This window comes from Neolamprologus multifasciatus, chromosome 20 (genome assembly GCF_963576455.1).
Source record: "Neolamprologus multifasciatus chromosome 20, fNeoMul1.2, whole genome shotgun sequence".
In the NCBI taxonomy this organism is placed as follows: Eukaryota; Metazoa; Chordata; class Actinopteri; order Cichliformes; family Cichlidae; genus Neolamprologus; species Neolamprologus multifasciatus.
In genome coordinates this window covers 4,038,525-4,052,892 of record NC_140458.1, presented here as the reverse complement: position 1 = coordinate 4,052,892, position 14,368 = coordinate 4,038,525, and the positions used below count along the sequence as shown (strand labels likewise).

General features: G+C 42.7%; 2 protein-coding genes across 5 annotated transcripts in view; both read right to left on the bottom strand.

Moving 5' to 3' along the window:
- Window positions 1-6,178, bottom strand: part of abcd1 (ATP-binding cassette, sub-family D (ALD), member 1) — a 28,385-nt gene extending 22,207 nt beyond the window's left edge. Inside the window, exons 1-5 of the mRNA XM_085145936.1 lie at window positions 5,643-6,178; window positions 3,539-3,820; window positions 706-812; window positions 450-607; window positions 138-325 (exon numbers count right to left, since the gene is read on the bottom strand). Coding sequence (XP_085002062.1) covers window positions 138-325; window positions 450-607; window positions 706-812; window positions 3,539-3,667 — 582 coding nt within the window. The 5' untranslated portion in view covers window positions 3,668-3,820; window positions 5,643-6,178. The remainder of the gene's footprint in view (window positions 1-137; window positions 326-449; window positions 608-705; window positions 813-3,538; window positions 3,821-5,642) is intronic.
- Window positions 6,179-11,473: 5,295 nt separating this feature from the next.
- Window positions 11,474-14,368, bottom strand: part of ccdc120a (coiled-coil domain containing 120a) — a 41,563-nt gene continuing 38,668 nt past the window's right edge. For all 4 annotated transcript variants that reach the window (XM_085145232.1, XM_085145231.1, XM_085145229.1 and 1 more), the window contains one exon: window positions 11,474-14,061. In XM_085145232.1, coding sequence (XP_085001358.1) covers window positions 13,956-14,061 — 106 coding nt within the window. In that variant the 3' untranslated portion in view covers window positions 11,474-13,955. The remainder of the gene's footprint in view (window positions 14,062-14,368) is intronic.

The following is a 14,368-nucleotide window of genomic DNA, read 5'->3' as shown; positions in this document are numbered from 1 at the left end:
GTCTTAAAGGGTTAAGGCCCGAGGTCTCTCGAGACTGTCCCCGTCCATCCGTGCATGAACCAGTGAAGTGTAAAAATCAGACATTAGTCCTGATAACACACCTGTCGTAGCTGTTTATTTGTGTGTGTTTGTGTTACCTGATTGGTGAAATACAGCTGGTAGGAATGGTTAACCAATCGGGTCCTGAAGCTGAGGCTCAGCTGACCCTCCAGGAATCTGATGGCGCTGTTTATGAAAGTTGCAGGAACTGCAACGAGGAGCCACTTGGAGAGCTGAAGCACGAAGGCCTGAGGATCCTTCTGAACAATACACCGCACTATCACACCTGACACACACAGCAGATCAATGCTGCTGATTAGTGATGATGCCAAACTAACTTCATCACCATTGATCCTAAAAATATGATCAATGGATAACTAATGACTTTATAGACAAACAAGGAGACCGACCGTCCAGAGACGCGACGTAAATCGACAGGAAGGTCCGGGACATCAGGGTGAGAGAGTGTAAGGCGAGCAGGGCGATCTCTGGACAAAGTAACCGTGGAAACAAGAGCTTCAGCAGCCGGGAAAGTCTGAGGAAAAAGTCCCTGTTGACCGACGGAGACCTGAGGACAGAAACACACGAGAAGTTCATCCTGAGCCCGACCCTGAAGGCCCGGAGCAGCCGGACAGGCGAGCAAACCCTCTGCCATTAAAAACACACCTGCTGTCACTCTTCTTCTGCTTCTTCTTCTCTCCGCCATCGTCAGCAGAGCTCACTGCACCCACTGATGGATCAGATACACCCAGCTGTTTACCTGCTGCTCGCCTCTGCAAAGACAAACCCACAGTCACCTGCGCTGTTCGTACAGGTGTGAACATGTCTGTGCAGGTCTGTTTTCAGGTCAGTTTATTCCGAGTCAGCTTCCAGAATATGTTTCCTGGTTTCAGTTTATATATTTTAATCTCATCTTTAGTTTTCAGGGTTTTTGTGAATGTTCTTTTGATAATCCTGGGGAGGATTTGTCTGTGGATTTAGGAAGTTCAGAACAAATAATCCAAACAGAAAAGCAGGCTGACTCACCTTCACGTAAACATCCCGGCCTCAGCAAACACATGAACTAATGCTTCCCTGTGTTCTTCCTGCTAAACAAAGACTTAAACTAAAGGAATCTTTTGTTAGGGCTGTCACGACACCGACCACAGTTAAATGAAAATACATTTCACTGGTTCACAGTATCTCCAGTGGCTCCACAGTGTGGTGGTTTACACATGGAAACGTGTGAGAGGCTCGAGATCAGGAGGAGAAAAAGTCCCTTCGAGGTTGCATCAGGAAAGGCGTTCCCTGAGAATAAGAATTTTTCCTATCGACCGAAAATATACAATAGACTCTGTGATCAAGCGGTGATTTAGATTTCTCAAGATGTCTCGGGCATTTAACGAATATATCTGTAGATGATGTTCATCGACTTGTCGATATTTTTCCGAGCAAAAGAGAAAAAGGATTCAAAAGTTATATTTCTCAGTATTTGTGTACAGCGGTCCCTCGTTTATTACGGGTGTTATGTTCTAAAAATAACCAGCGAAATCCACAAAGTAGCCAACTTTATTTTTTACAATTATTAGAGATGTTTTAAGACTGTAAAAACCCGTCACTACACACTTTGTACACTTTTCTCAGACAGGCATGAACATTTTCACACTTTTCTCTCTTGTTTAAACTCTCAAAGTTCAAACCTTTGTAGAAAAATAAGTCCAGTATTATAGAATAAAACCAAAGATCAAATCCTGTTTTCAGGTCCAGAACATGAGAATAGAGCAGCTGCGAGATAATTCAACATCAATGAATCATTAATGAATCAATGAATCGGCGATCGATGTAGCGATTCTGTACTGTAGAGGAGAGACGGCACGGAGGAGATCGACAGTGTTCTGCAGCCAATCAGGATGCAGAACACAATGATGCATGCAAAGAAAATCTGTGAAACAGCGCAGCTGCAAAAGGTGAACAGCGTTATAGTGAGGGACCACTGTAATTTTGAAGGTAAGTCACAACATACCCTTCATAAATACTAATGTATAGAAATCCTTACCAGCAATCATTCGTTTATCTTTTTGTGGCTTTTTTCACGGTTTGTTAACATGCTGTGTGGGTGTGTACTTGACTAGCTGATATCAACATAACGGGGAAACATCTGGTTTGACTATTGTTCACCTGTAGTTTGAATGCTGAACATTTGCCTGTTTAAATCATAAGACCAGTCACTATACAGAGATGTGCTTCTGAATGTGGACGATGTGTCTTCTGCTGCAGTGATGCAGTTCTGCTTGTGTTGAGTGATGTAAACAACCGATCAATCTACACGCTTCAAATGTCAAAATTTATCATTTGATTTTTTCATGACACAGCAGTGGTGAGTGTTCCCACCTCTGCTCTTTGTAACTTAACGTGATCTTCCCGTTTTCGTGTTTTTGGACATGATTCTGGAGATGTACAACCCTACATCCGGTCTTAAAACAGGAAGTTAGCATTTTCTCGTGCACAGGGTCTATTAAAGAAAATATTTTATATACTTCACTTTACTAATTGGCTACTGCCAATATGAGTGAAAAAAGCCTTGATTACACCAGTATGAACAAACGTCACAGCTATAAGTTGACCCACAAACTGAAGAAACACCTGTAAGTCCAGGTGGAGGGCAGAAGCCTCTGGCGCTGAAACATGAAGCCGACACTGAGATACCCAGAAACTGCCTTTCCTCTAACAAACGCCTGAAGCAAACTCCAAAAGGGAGTCAATCCCCATTGTTTCCTATGTTAAAATGTACAACGTTACAGCAGAAACCCACTGTAATGAACTGTTCAGTGGGTGAAATTTGTATAGCAGTATCTATCAGTGTCCATCTAGTGAGGTTAACATTGGGGGTGTGGCCACTTTGATTGCCATGCACCTGCAGCTGATGGTTGTCTGCCAGGCTCACTCATTGAATTGGTCCTCTCCACCATGTTTGTAGTCTTTGTGCCTCTCAAAGCATGTTTAATGAAATAATAATAATGTCCTGCTGTGAGTTACAGACCATCCAAGATGTTCGTGACTGTCTAGAGTTTTATTGATCTGTTACTACTTAGCAATGATTAGCAGATATCCATGTTAGTGCATTGCTAACCACAGTGACAGGTTAGACCTTTGGAAAGCAGAGAAGGGAGGAGCCGTGCCTCACGCAGCAACACAACAGCTCCAATGTGAGTGACTGAGCCTGATGAAGAGCTTGTGTGTGAGAAAAGTTGCCAGAAGGGAAGAAAACTGTTGTTAGTGACTCTGTGATTTATTGCGTCATAAATTGTTTTAGTGCTGCGATAAACATCAAAGACAATCTGCAACCTGAAGCTGGGCTTTTACTTTGACTGTAAATCTTTAGTTTAGCTACGCAACAATTTCTCATGATTAAAGTATAATTAAATTTTTTATTTCTGGTGACTAAAATGTTTTTTTTCACACATAGTTTTAATGTTTCATTCAACAATAATGACCTTTGTGTGTACAGGTGTGTGCGTACCTGCAGCCTCCTCCACACATATGGAGACAGCTTTTTGACGGCGTACGCTGTGAGCAGGACGGCCGTCAATTTCCTGAGTCTGGAGCTCCGCCTCAGCTGAGCAGGCAGCTTCTCATAGGTCAGCTGCATGCTGACAGGTAGCCCACGAACGACCAATTGATGCACAGAAATCGCAGCGTGTCACCTAAGGTCAAACCGAACCTGATCCCAGACGGGTCCACTGTGAACCGATGCAGGTTTGTCAAGGAAACGCCATGCTGACCTCAGAGTGTGAGCCACCACCTGCAGACAGGATCAGGTTTTAGATTACACCTCAGTCCAGCTGCAACCGTTAGACAGTTCATGCACTCCATAACACTGCAGAGTAAGCAAACAGCTGCACAGGGCCCAACAAGGCCCTCCAAAAAGAAACATGTGTCTGTGAATGAATGATAGGATCGCACGGCTCTGTGTTCACAATCGTGTAGTGAAAAAAGTAGCCGTCAATCAATTTTTATTATACTAAAAAAAGCAAAGACATGTGCATTTGTTTTTTATTGTAATGACTGATCAACATTTCTTGCTTTGTCTGAGACTAAACCACTGCTCTGGTGGAGTCAGACCAACCAGTCTTAACTGGGAGAGCTCTTTGATTTCACCCATAAATAAAGACATTAGCAGTAAAATCTGGTGCATGACCCATTCAGCAGAATTCAGGAAATTAAGGGCCTGACTCTCACAATTTCCTCCAGGACCCCCACATGAATGTGCTCCTTTCTATATTATCTACACCCGTGTGTGTCAGTGTGTAATGCAGGGGTGTCACGCATGCAGCCCTGCCTGCCAGAGGGTCTGATCCGACACCCTGGATGACTCTGCAAGGTGAGAAAATTGCAGAAAAGTCTTCAATAATTTAATCTTCTTAATAAAGTAATCTGCTGTTCTATAAAAACATCAAATAAAATTGTTACTTAGACCTAAATAACTCCACCTGAGCTTTTAAAGAGCCACTTAAATCTGTGAAACACGTGTAATGTCAGCTCGAGACAAGCTGTTTCAACTGCTCTTACTTTCTTGAGATAACGCAGGCCGTTTGTTATGTCTTCTTATATACCTTAAAAGGATATCCATGTTAAACATCCCCAGCTACAAAACACATTTACGCTCTGTTAAAAACATAAAATTATTCTGATGCAGAAGGAATATCAGCCAGAAGACGACCCTGGAAAGACCTTTCATATGCTATAACCTGTTTGTCCAGCCACCTGTCCCACGTGGTCCTCTGACCCTTGAGCCCTGAAAGGTAACTCAAAGTACTTTTCCCAGTTTTCTCCAGTGACTTATAAGCACACAGATAAAACATGTTATACACATTAAATCACTGCTGAATCTATGTTTTATCTCATGATAATAAAGCGTAAAATGAATTATAGAAAAATTAAATGTTGGCTGTAGACTGTCACACCTGCAGTGGATCTAAACCTGATTCATGTGCAGTTTAAACAGAGCTTACATGTTTTCAGTCCTGGAATTTTATTAAGTTATAAAGGCTCAAATGTGTTCTTGCTTGGGGGTCTCTAACTCTGAGAACAGCCATAATATGAAGGTAAAAATTTCCATTACTTCATTAGAAACGCTAAAGTTATTATATTAAAGAAATCAGCTGATTCTGGGGGATCACGTGGAGGTATTTTCAGCTTTTACTGGTTTAACACGGAATAACCCAAAGATTATTACGCAATGCTTTCACTGGCCCACACTGAGCTGTATGTGACCCATGAACTACATGACACCCCCACCCCACCCCCATGTAACCTGATTTGATTAGTGTAACTTTATACGTATTATAAGTGTTGTGAACAGACAGAAGGAAGGTCTGTGATATATGTAATAATCTGACAAAATGTTGTTATATAAGGTCAGTAAACGTGCTGTGACATACTGCACACTGTTATATAACGTTAATAAACGTATAGAGATATAGAGAACGTCTAGAGATTATATAACATTAATAATAAGATCCTTGCTCTCTCGCTCTCATTTACTATCGACCAGGAGGACCGGCTCCACTTTAGCGTCCCGCAGGTGTCCTGTCAGTGTTCCGGGTACTCTGGTAAACACTCACCCGGGTTCAGCAGCAGCAGTCGGTGACCTGTTGAACATCCACAGTCGGTGTGTCGGTGTACAGAGTCCAGCTCCGGTGTGTTAGCTCCGGTCCCCCTAGCTTCTAAGTCTCCCGTGAACACTGACTGTAACAAACGGCTAACGGCACGCTGTCGCGCGAACTCGTTTATAACACTACTGCCGTTCGCAGAGTGTCCTGCCCTCCCGCCGAGCAGCTCTCGACCCGGACTCGAACTTTACTCCGGGCTGGGTGACCCGGCAGCGGACCCACGGTTGCTAACTGAAGCTAACTGCTAACAGGAACTTTGTTGTTTCTCTGATGTGGACATGAAAAGCGCACGAAGTTCCGGGTTAAATCGCTCCTCCTGCTTCACAGCCGCCCGGGACAGACGCGCGCACGACCCGCCGTCACTCCTCCACCAACTTCTTCTGCTACGCTGAACCGGTGTGAGGACGGTCACACCGGCGGAGGCAGAGAAAAGTTCAGCATCTGTTTACCTGAGCAGCGGGCCGCGTCCGGATACCGACACAAGGTGCCCTGAAGGGCGGGCCGCGTTCCGATACTGAGGACGTGACCTCCCTCTCCTCCTTCTGCTTTTATCCGAACAAAATATAAGTAGCTGGGTGGTGGGGAGGGGGTGTGATATTTTTAAAATAAATAAATAAATGAAATAAAACCTCTGATGGTTGGAGGTTAAAGTGATACATTTCAAATAAAATTATTTAAAGTTTACAAAAATTAAACTAAATTAACAATAAAAAAAAACCTTGCATAAAATTAACAAATTTATGTAAAAAAAATACTACCAAATTTCAGACAAAAATATGGGAAATTTATAAACTAAAAGATGAAAAAGAAGTTTTGGAGAAATAAATTTGCAAACGTACAATAAAAAGACATAGCAATAATTGGAAATTTATGAGAAGAATAATGCCAAATGTCTGAGAAAGAACTGCAAATTTATAGTGGAAAAATTTATATATATATATATATATATATATATATATATATATATATATATATATATATATATATATATATTAGGAATAAACGTTTTTCTTCTTTTTAAAAAAAAATACAATTTGTGTCATAAGGCCTAAATTCTCTAAATAACTTCCACTTGATAGAAAGAATGATGATTTTATACCCAGTTTCATCAGGATCTTACATTTAGATCAAAATCTCTCAGGAGACCTGCTCAAAAGTAGCAGTCATACACTGAATCATAATGGAAACAATGCACATGCAAAATTATATTCAAATGTAACAAAAACAGCAACCACCACATCCACAATTCAGCAATACCTAAAAACGTGTTTGTCATGGAGGTGTCTTCCATCCTTTGTATACAGTTTATAACATATTGATTAGAAATAGCAGCAATAATGAACTTGAGTGTTCATTTACAGGTAGCTCATAGTCTTCTGCTAATTCTTTAGTTGTATTAAACAGACCTTAGTTTGAGTTAAAAGGTTTAAGATTTCATTTAGAAACAAACAATGAACTCATTTGGTTTCTGCTTTGCATATTCTGTCACAAATACTTCCTACTGCTGGACCGCACACTAAAACACATCAGCACTTTGTCAGGCAAACTTGTTCAGCTGGTTATTTATGCAAATATGTGATCAGACAATCACATGGCAGCAGCTGAATCTATTGAAGTAAGCAGATGGAGGAGGAGGAAAGATGGCTGAGGTGACTTTGCACATGGCATGGTTGCTGGTGCCAGATCATTATTATTTAAATATAATCATTATTTTAAAACACCACACTCTACCTGAGTGTCGTTGCTGACCACATCCTTACCTTTATCACCAGTGTTCCCATCTTCTGATGACTGCTTCCAGCAGGGTAATGTGCCGTGTCACAGAGCTCTCAAACTCCTCTCGCGAACATGACGATGAGTTCACTGCACTCAAACGGCCTCCACAGTAACCGCATGTCAATCCAACAGAGCACCTTTGACATGTGGTGGAATGGATTCACATCATGAATGTGGATGTTCAGAGGACAAATTCGTGACAACTGTGTGACGATTTGATGTCAATATGAACCAAAATCTCAGAGTGACACTGAAAAACTAGTTCATGCATTTATTACTTCTAGGTTGGACTACTGCAATTCATTATTATCAATAATAATATTAACAATGACAATAATTACAGCTTCCAGTTTGGATTCAGGAGACTGACACTATCTCTACTTTTAAGATTAGGCTTCAAACTTTCCTTTTTGCTAAAGCATATAGTTAGGGCTGGACCAGGTGACCCTGAATCCTCCCTTAGTTATGCTGCAATAGGCCGAGGCTGCTGATGCATTGAGTGTTTCTTCATTAATCACTGTGTGTTTTTACACCACTTTGCATTTAATTATTAGTATTAATCTCTGGCTCTCTTCCTCAGCATGTTTTTGTCTCGTCTTCCTCAACTAACCCCAACTGGTCGAACCAAATTGCTGCCCCGCCCTGAGCCTGGTTCTGCTGGAGGTTTCTTCCTGTTAAAAGCAAGTTTTTCCTTCCCACTGTCGCCAAAGCGCTTGCTTATCGGGGACCATGTAATTGTTTGGGTTTTCTCTGTTTTCTCTGTATTATAGTCGAGTCTACTTTACAATATAAAGTTCCTTGAGGCAGGTAAGACTGTGTCCTTAGACATTTTTTGAGTCCCTACATTGTCAGTATTATTTTACTGTGTGCGCAGTAAAGTTGTTTCAGACACACTGAACTACAGATGTCAGTGAATTTTCTTTTCTCAGATCATTGTTGGCATCGTGATGTTTGCACACTTGCATTTACTTGTGAGAAACGAGTAAAAACAGCCAGGAAACAAGAGTATCTAACACTTACTCCTCTGTGTGACTGCGCTGAGAAAAAAAATCCAACAATAAAACACTGCAGATCTAAAGGAAGAGAAATCTTTATTTAAAAAGCACCTGCTGACAGCCTCAGGCTTTATTTACACCAAGATTCATTTCCATCGTGAAACATCAGAAAGAGTTCAGAGTGGAAAAAGTACAAACGACCGATAGAAAACCTTTTTTTTTTAAACAGAGTTACTGTACAGCAGAAAAAACAGACTGTACACAGTGCACCTGAATGCATCGTAGCAGAGCCACAGTCCACACAGTGGTACTACAGCTGGTCCTGGACCTGAACTGGGACACAGAATGGCAGCAGGAGGCCCTCAGAGCAAAGAGCTGTACTGGAGACTAGTACAACTTCAGCAGTACAGGAGACAGAGCTTTAACCTAAAAAAGTACTTAACTCAGCTGGAGGAAATTTACTCTCATACTGAGACAGAAAGAAAGGAATGTTAAATCATCAAAATACTGTACAGGGTTTGGTTGAGAGGCTCCACTGAACCTGGACATCAGCACGTCTGCAGTCCTGGTCCCTGAATACTAGCACTGCTCATTACCAGTACTACAGCGGGAGTACAGTACTGCACTCAAGCTAATACTGCTACTGGAGAGTACAGAATGTGACAAATATTCAGACTGGTACCACACCATTACAACCTGGTACTGCAGTAATGCAGTATGTTTAGTGGCGCTGCAGTATTATGTACAGGTAGAGCAGTACGGCAGCTCGAACAGTCGTGAACGCGTGCTGTATTTACATCGTATCTTCACATGTTTCTGCTTTGGTGTGAGCGTGGCGTGAGGAGAGGGGCATGCTGAGACTTTCTGAAGCCGGAGGGTCACATGACCAGACTATCCAACACCCTGCCTGGATCTCTGGAGGTCGGCGATGCTTACACAAAATATGACTGAAAACGTTTTACCTAAAAAATGCAAACAAATGGTCCTGATTTAGATTTGGCCATTACCCACTCCCAGGTCAATACAACATTCCCAGCCTCTCCCGAATCACCTGCTGCTGAATTCCTTAAATTCATTTGGTTTCCATTGAATGTTCTCCCTCAACTACGCTTGATAAAATATGATCCTTGGAGACTGGAGAGAATGTGGGCAGGCCTTCCTCCTAACACTGTGGGCTCTTCCAGTAAAGACACTATTTGGTCTCCAGCTGTTTCCACACAGACTTTAAACTTCTTGCACTGCTGGAAATAGATTTATTCTATTCAGCCATACCCACAACCCATTATCGATGACTTTTCCTAGGCAGCTGGCAGGTTAAATACTCATTCATGTCTGATTCAACAGTGTTAGAAAATAGCCTGAAGCTTCAGCTTCATAAGGCACCAAATCACTCTGGACTGTCTCAAAGATGGCTCTCCTACATGACACCAGACATCCAAGAGCTGGAGCAGATTAAAGACCACTTTATGTATTTGGGTAAGTCCTGGAACAGTTCTGGGCTACAGGTCATGTGTGAAAACTGGAGATCCAGCTCTCTTCATCCTCAAAATTAAAGTTTGAGATCCACATTGAAATCAACAGAAGAGGACTGGAAACAGGACAGTGCTAAATGGGAGAAACCTACATTAACGGGGACGACAGCCAAACTTAAATCAGATGTGATTTTTGCTTTTGTGATAGAACACAAATCTGATGTTTTCACCTTTAAAATGTCTTAAAATCTTCTTCTAAAGTGAATCTGTGACCTGAGAAACTTTCTTTGATGTATCGTAACCTCTCAAGTCTCAGTCTGATCTACCGACTTGGTCTGAGTTTGTCGTCATATTGGGTCATGTGACCGCGGCTTCATTGTGGGGGAAGCTGGAGGTCAGGCCGGTTTCAGTGAAGCTGGGACTGGGTCAGGCAAAGCTGCAACTTACGCTGAAAGACAATCAATAAATACAGACAGTAGGAACGTGTGGACACAGATCCTGATCAATAACTTATGGATTAATAACACTGACTTCACAGCGCTGAAAATGCTGCATTTCATTCACGGACATTTTTATAAAATCTTTTTTCTGGAGCAGAGTACCAAAAGAAACAAAAGAAAAAACAGAATAAATTCAAATTCATCGATTAACCAGTCACTACTGTGACCACTGTGACATTTCCTGATTGTCGCTGCAAATGGTTTGTTTTTTTTGTTTTTATTCCTTACAGAGCGTTAAAATTTGCAAAGGGAAACTGGGAACAGCTCCTCTTATTGCTTCAGTCGTCCTGGACTTGAAGTCCCGATCAGCTCAGCAGGACAATGGCTTCACTGAGGGCTCCGAATGGGGCAGAAGGTCTGAGCTGCTGATGCTGTTTCTCCACATCTGGCTCTCATTCAAACCACAAATACAGAAACCTCCAAAGCGATCCCTCTTAATCAACCGAGTGTCTGATCAAACAACTCCTGGTTCCCTTAGATGTGACTATTTTCGTCTTTCTGCGAGAATAAACTGTGTCGCAGCTGATGACTGTTTCATTATGGATTCATCTGCTGATCATAATCTGGATTCACTGCTTAAAAAACCACGAACAACAAAAACTGGGGAGGGGTTTCCAGTGCAGGAACTACGGGTAGCTGTGGGGTATTTTCCTTGAATCGGTGCCTCATTCAACAAAGAGCCTTTACACTTCCTGTTAATGCAAAACCCTTAATGAATGGGAGTCACCGGAGCCAAATATTTATTAACTCTTCTTCTGTAATTTTCACAAATACAAACAACTTTCTCAGCTGTCACTCTGCTAACTGCTCTGTTAAGACCTTATGAAAATCTAGAAGCAGCTGTTTGTGGTGCATGAAGGCGACTCATCTCAGGAGGCTGCCGAATACCTAATAACTAAAAAAAGATATTTCACCACAATCCAAACCCTCCAAGTTTCAGCTCCATAGAAAAGCATATTGGAAACAAATGAGAGAAGCCTACAGCAAAGGGGATGGCAGCCAAACTTAATTAGTGTCTTTTGCTTTTTATAGGCACAGTAGTTGAACATTTTGAGGGGATTCCTGTGATGTCTTGATGTTCTACTGATGTCTAATGATAAACTGATGACTTCACCTTTAACATTTCTAAAAAGGATCCTCTAAACCGAATCAGTGACCTGTGGAAGAGCGCCATAGGCGTTTACCGAGCATGTGCCTTTGTTTTGCCCTGAAAGGAGTCTTTCAGGTGGTGTTCTGACAAAATATGTGCTAGTCGTTCAAATTCTAGGTTCAGACTACAAGAGTTTAAGTTTCCTTTGTCACATTTGGGGACAAAGCAGGATGATGTAAATTACTCTCTGGGGTTAAAGTTAGGAAACTGCCTGGAATGAGCAGCTCGGAGGCAACGATGCACCAGAATTCATGCATCGGATAAAGCGTCGACTTTGCACTCGGGAATTAAATACTGGTTTATTTGTGATCTGACTGAGCTGGACATGGGCTGAAGTCATAGTAAAGTTGTGTTAGTTGCATGTGTGAAAATGGCTCTTTGATAAGAAACAGCTGCCAGGGGTTAAAATGTCCGGTTCAACTTTCTGCGTTTGTGTCTGTGAAGGTTCTCAGTCATCCAGGTCATCGTAGTCAAAGGAGCTTGCAAAGAAAAGCGTCTGGACCTTAGAACTGAAGAAGCCTCTCGGATGAGAGGTGAAACGTCTTCAAGTAACTTAAAGAAGTCCAGACGCTTTTCTTTGCAAGCTCCTTTGACTTTCTGCATTTGTAATTTCTCACTGCAAAGTGCAGCTAAAGTTAAAAACCTCTCCGGTGTTCCTGCAGTGGAAACCAACAAACTATCCAAACCTTAAAATGATTCGAAGTGAATTACTAAAATGAGAAGTGTCAGATATTCACATTTCAAGTCGAGTTTTCAGAAACCAAATGAACCTTTCAGCAGTTTGTATCGGCTACTAAAGTGTCCCGTTTGCAAGCATCCTCGTTTCCAAGTATCTGAAGTTGTCAGATAAATTAACGCGTACAGAAAATATTTCCCTTTTCATGGGAAAAGACTCGTGAGTACGTCAGCTTCTGTGAGTCACTCTGCAGCAGTGAGGTGGGATTTATTCTGTTCACGTTTGGTTTCTACTCGAGGGCTCTGCAGCTGCTTAAAGCCACAAACAGCAGCAGCGACAGTTCAGCTGGTGTCAGTAAACTCTGTGCTCGAGTTTTAGTGCAGAGATGTTGAGTCCAAACCGGGAGAACGCTGGAGAACCTCAACGCGACGCTCCCTGCCTGGACTCACCTGAGGGATCGACAGGTCACCTGATCAAGTCACCAAAAAGTTATTTTTGCGCTTTGCTGGTTGGCTGCAGGTAGCTGGTGATGTCATCTGTCTTCAGAGGAGGTACGTCCTCCTCGTTGGTGTTTTGAGAGTCTGATTGTCTAAGCACAGTCTGAAGGGTGTAGAAACAGAGCCACGGACACCTCGTTCAGTTTCTGATTTAATCTAAAACCTTTCAGAAAATGGCTGCATCTCTGAAAGGACTCCAGGAGTCTTTGTTTTAGCCATCCCAGAAACAGGAACCTGTGAGAGACGCCGTATCTCCATCTTCAATCTGAACGCCTGAGAAATAACGACTTCCACAAAAGCAGAGAATCGTCTTCGGCTCGTCCATCTGCAGCTTTTAACAATAAATCTTAAAATGTATTTGAAAAGACGCGTACAGCATGTGGCTGGTGTTCCAGCATCAGTCTGATGCCACCGTAGGAACCCGGACCTTCCTTTCTGAACAGTTACGGCTGCTTTTGGCCACTGATCGTCGGGCTGAGTTCGTTTCTCTGAGAAACTCCATCGAGCGAAGAGAACCAAAGATTTGGCCACAGCCATTTACGTCGCTTACATGTTAGAAACTAAAATCCCTCAGAGTGAAGTAGCCATTAGGATAGTTTGAGAAATCTCAGGGCAGGTCGTGCATGTGAACATCTCTAATTAGTCCAGAAATGTAGCATCTTTCACAGCAGATGACACTTTTGGTGGCAGTAATCAGGGCGAAGCAGAACGAGACAGATTACTTTCTGAATCCAGACTTTAACAACTGTGAGAGGAAATTGCTCAATCTTCTTCTTTGCAACACAGATTGCTGCAGGAACTTCCTGTCATTAGTTCCTAGTAGAACTGATGTGTTTGGTGGAAAAGCAGCTGTTGACTTAAAGTCCATCCCTGATAGAAGAAGTTCACCGAGCAGAGCAGCAGTGACCCGAGCAGCGAGGAGGAGGTCCAAGGAGGGAGGAGGTGCTCCTCCCTCCTTGGACCTGGTCTGGGGTTTGGTTCATTTTTTACAAACAGAAGCTCGACCCTGAGGGCAGACGAGGACGAGGTGGGCGGGGCTTTCTTCCATCCTGAACGATCAGAGGAACTCCCATCCATCAGTACCAAGGTGCGTTTGATTCAGACACCTGGACATGCATTCCTTCATACTGCTCATCCCAGGAAGCCAGCCTGGAATTAGTCCCTTTGCCTGCCTCTCAGCATCGTGATTGGTTGCTGAGTCAGACCAGAGTCCCAGGAGACGGTTGGTCCATCGGCGGATCTCTGAGAGGGACTTCCTGTTTCTGAGGAGGGAACGAGTCGTGGTAGAGCGAGCCATCCACAGACCTGTAGGAAGGACAGAAATGGATATTTACCCACACAGCAGAAAGTCTTCCTAAACGTCGCCTCAAACTCATTGCACTGACATTATTTGACCTTTTAGGTACTTTAACATTTGTTCTCATCTTAAATATCGCTCTTGCAGCTTCAAAGCAAACATTACTGCTGAACAGAGGATAAGAGTTCTTCAGGGTTCAGACCGACCGCGGTGACCAGCAGGTTGGAGCGGATCTGTAACGAGGAGGCTTCAAGGCTCGAAGCTGAGGAGAAGCGCTCTCTGCTGAATACGTTTGGACTAATTTACACCGATTAC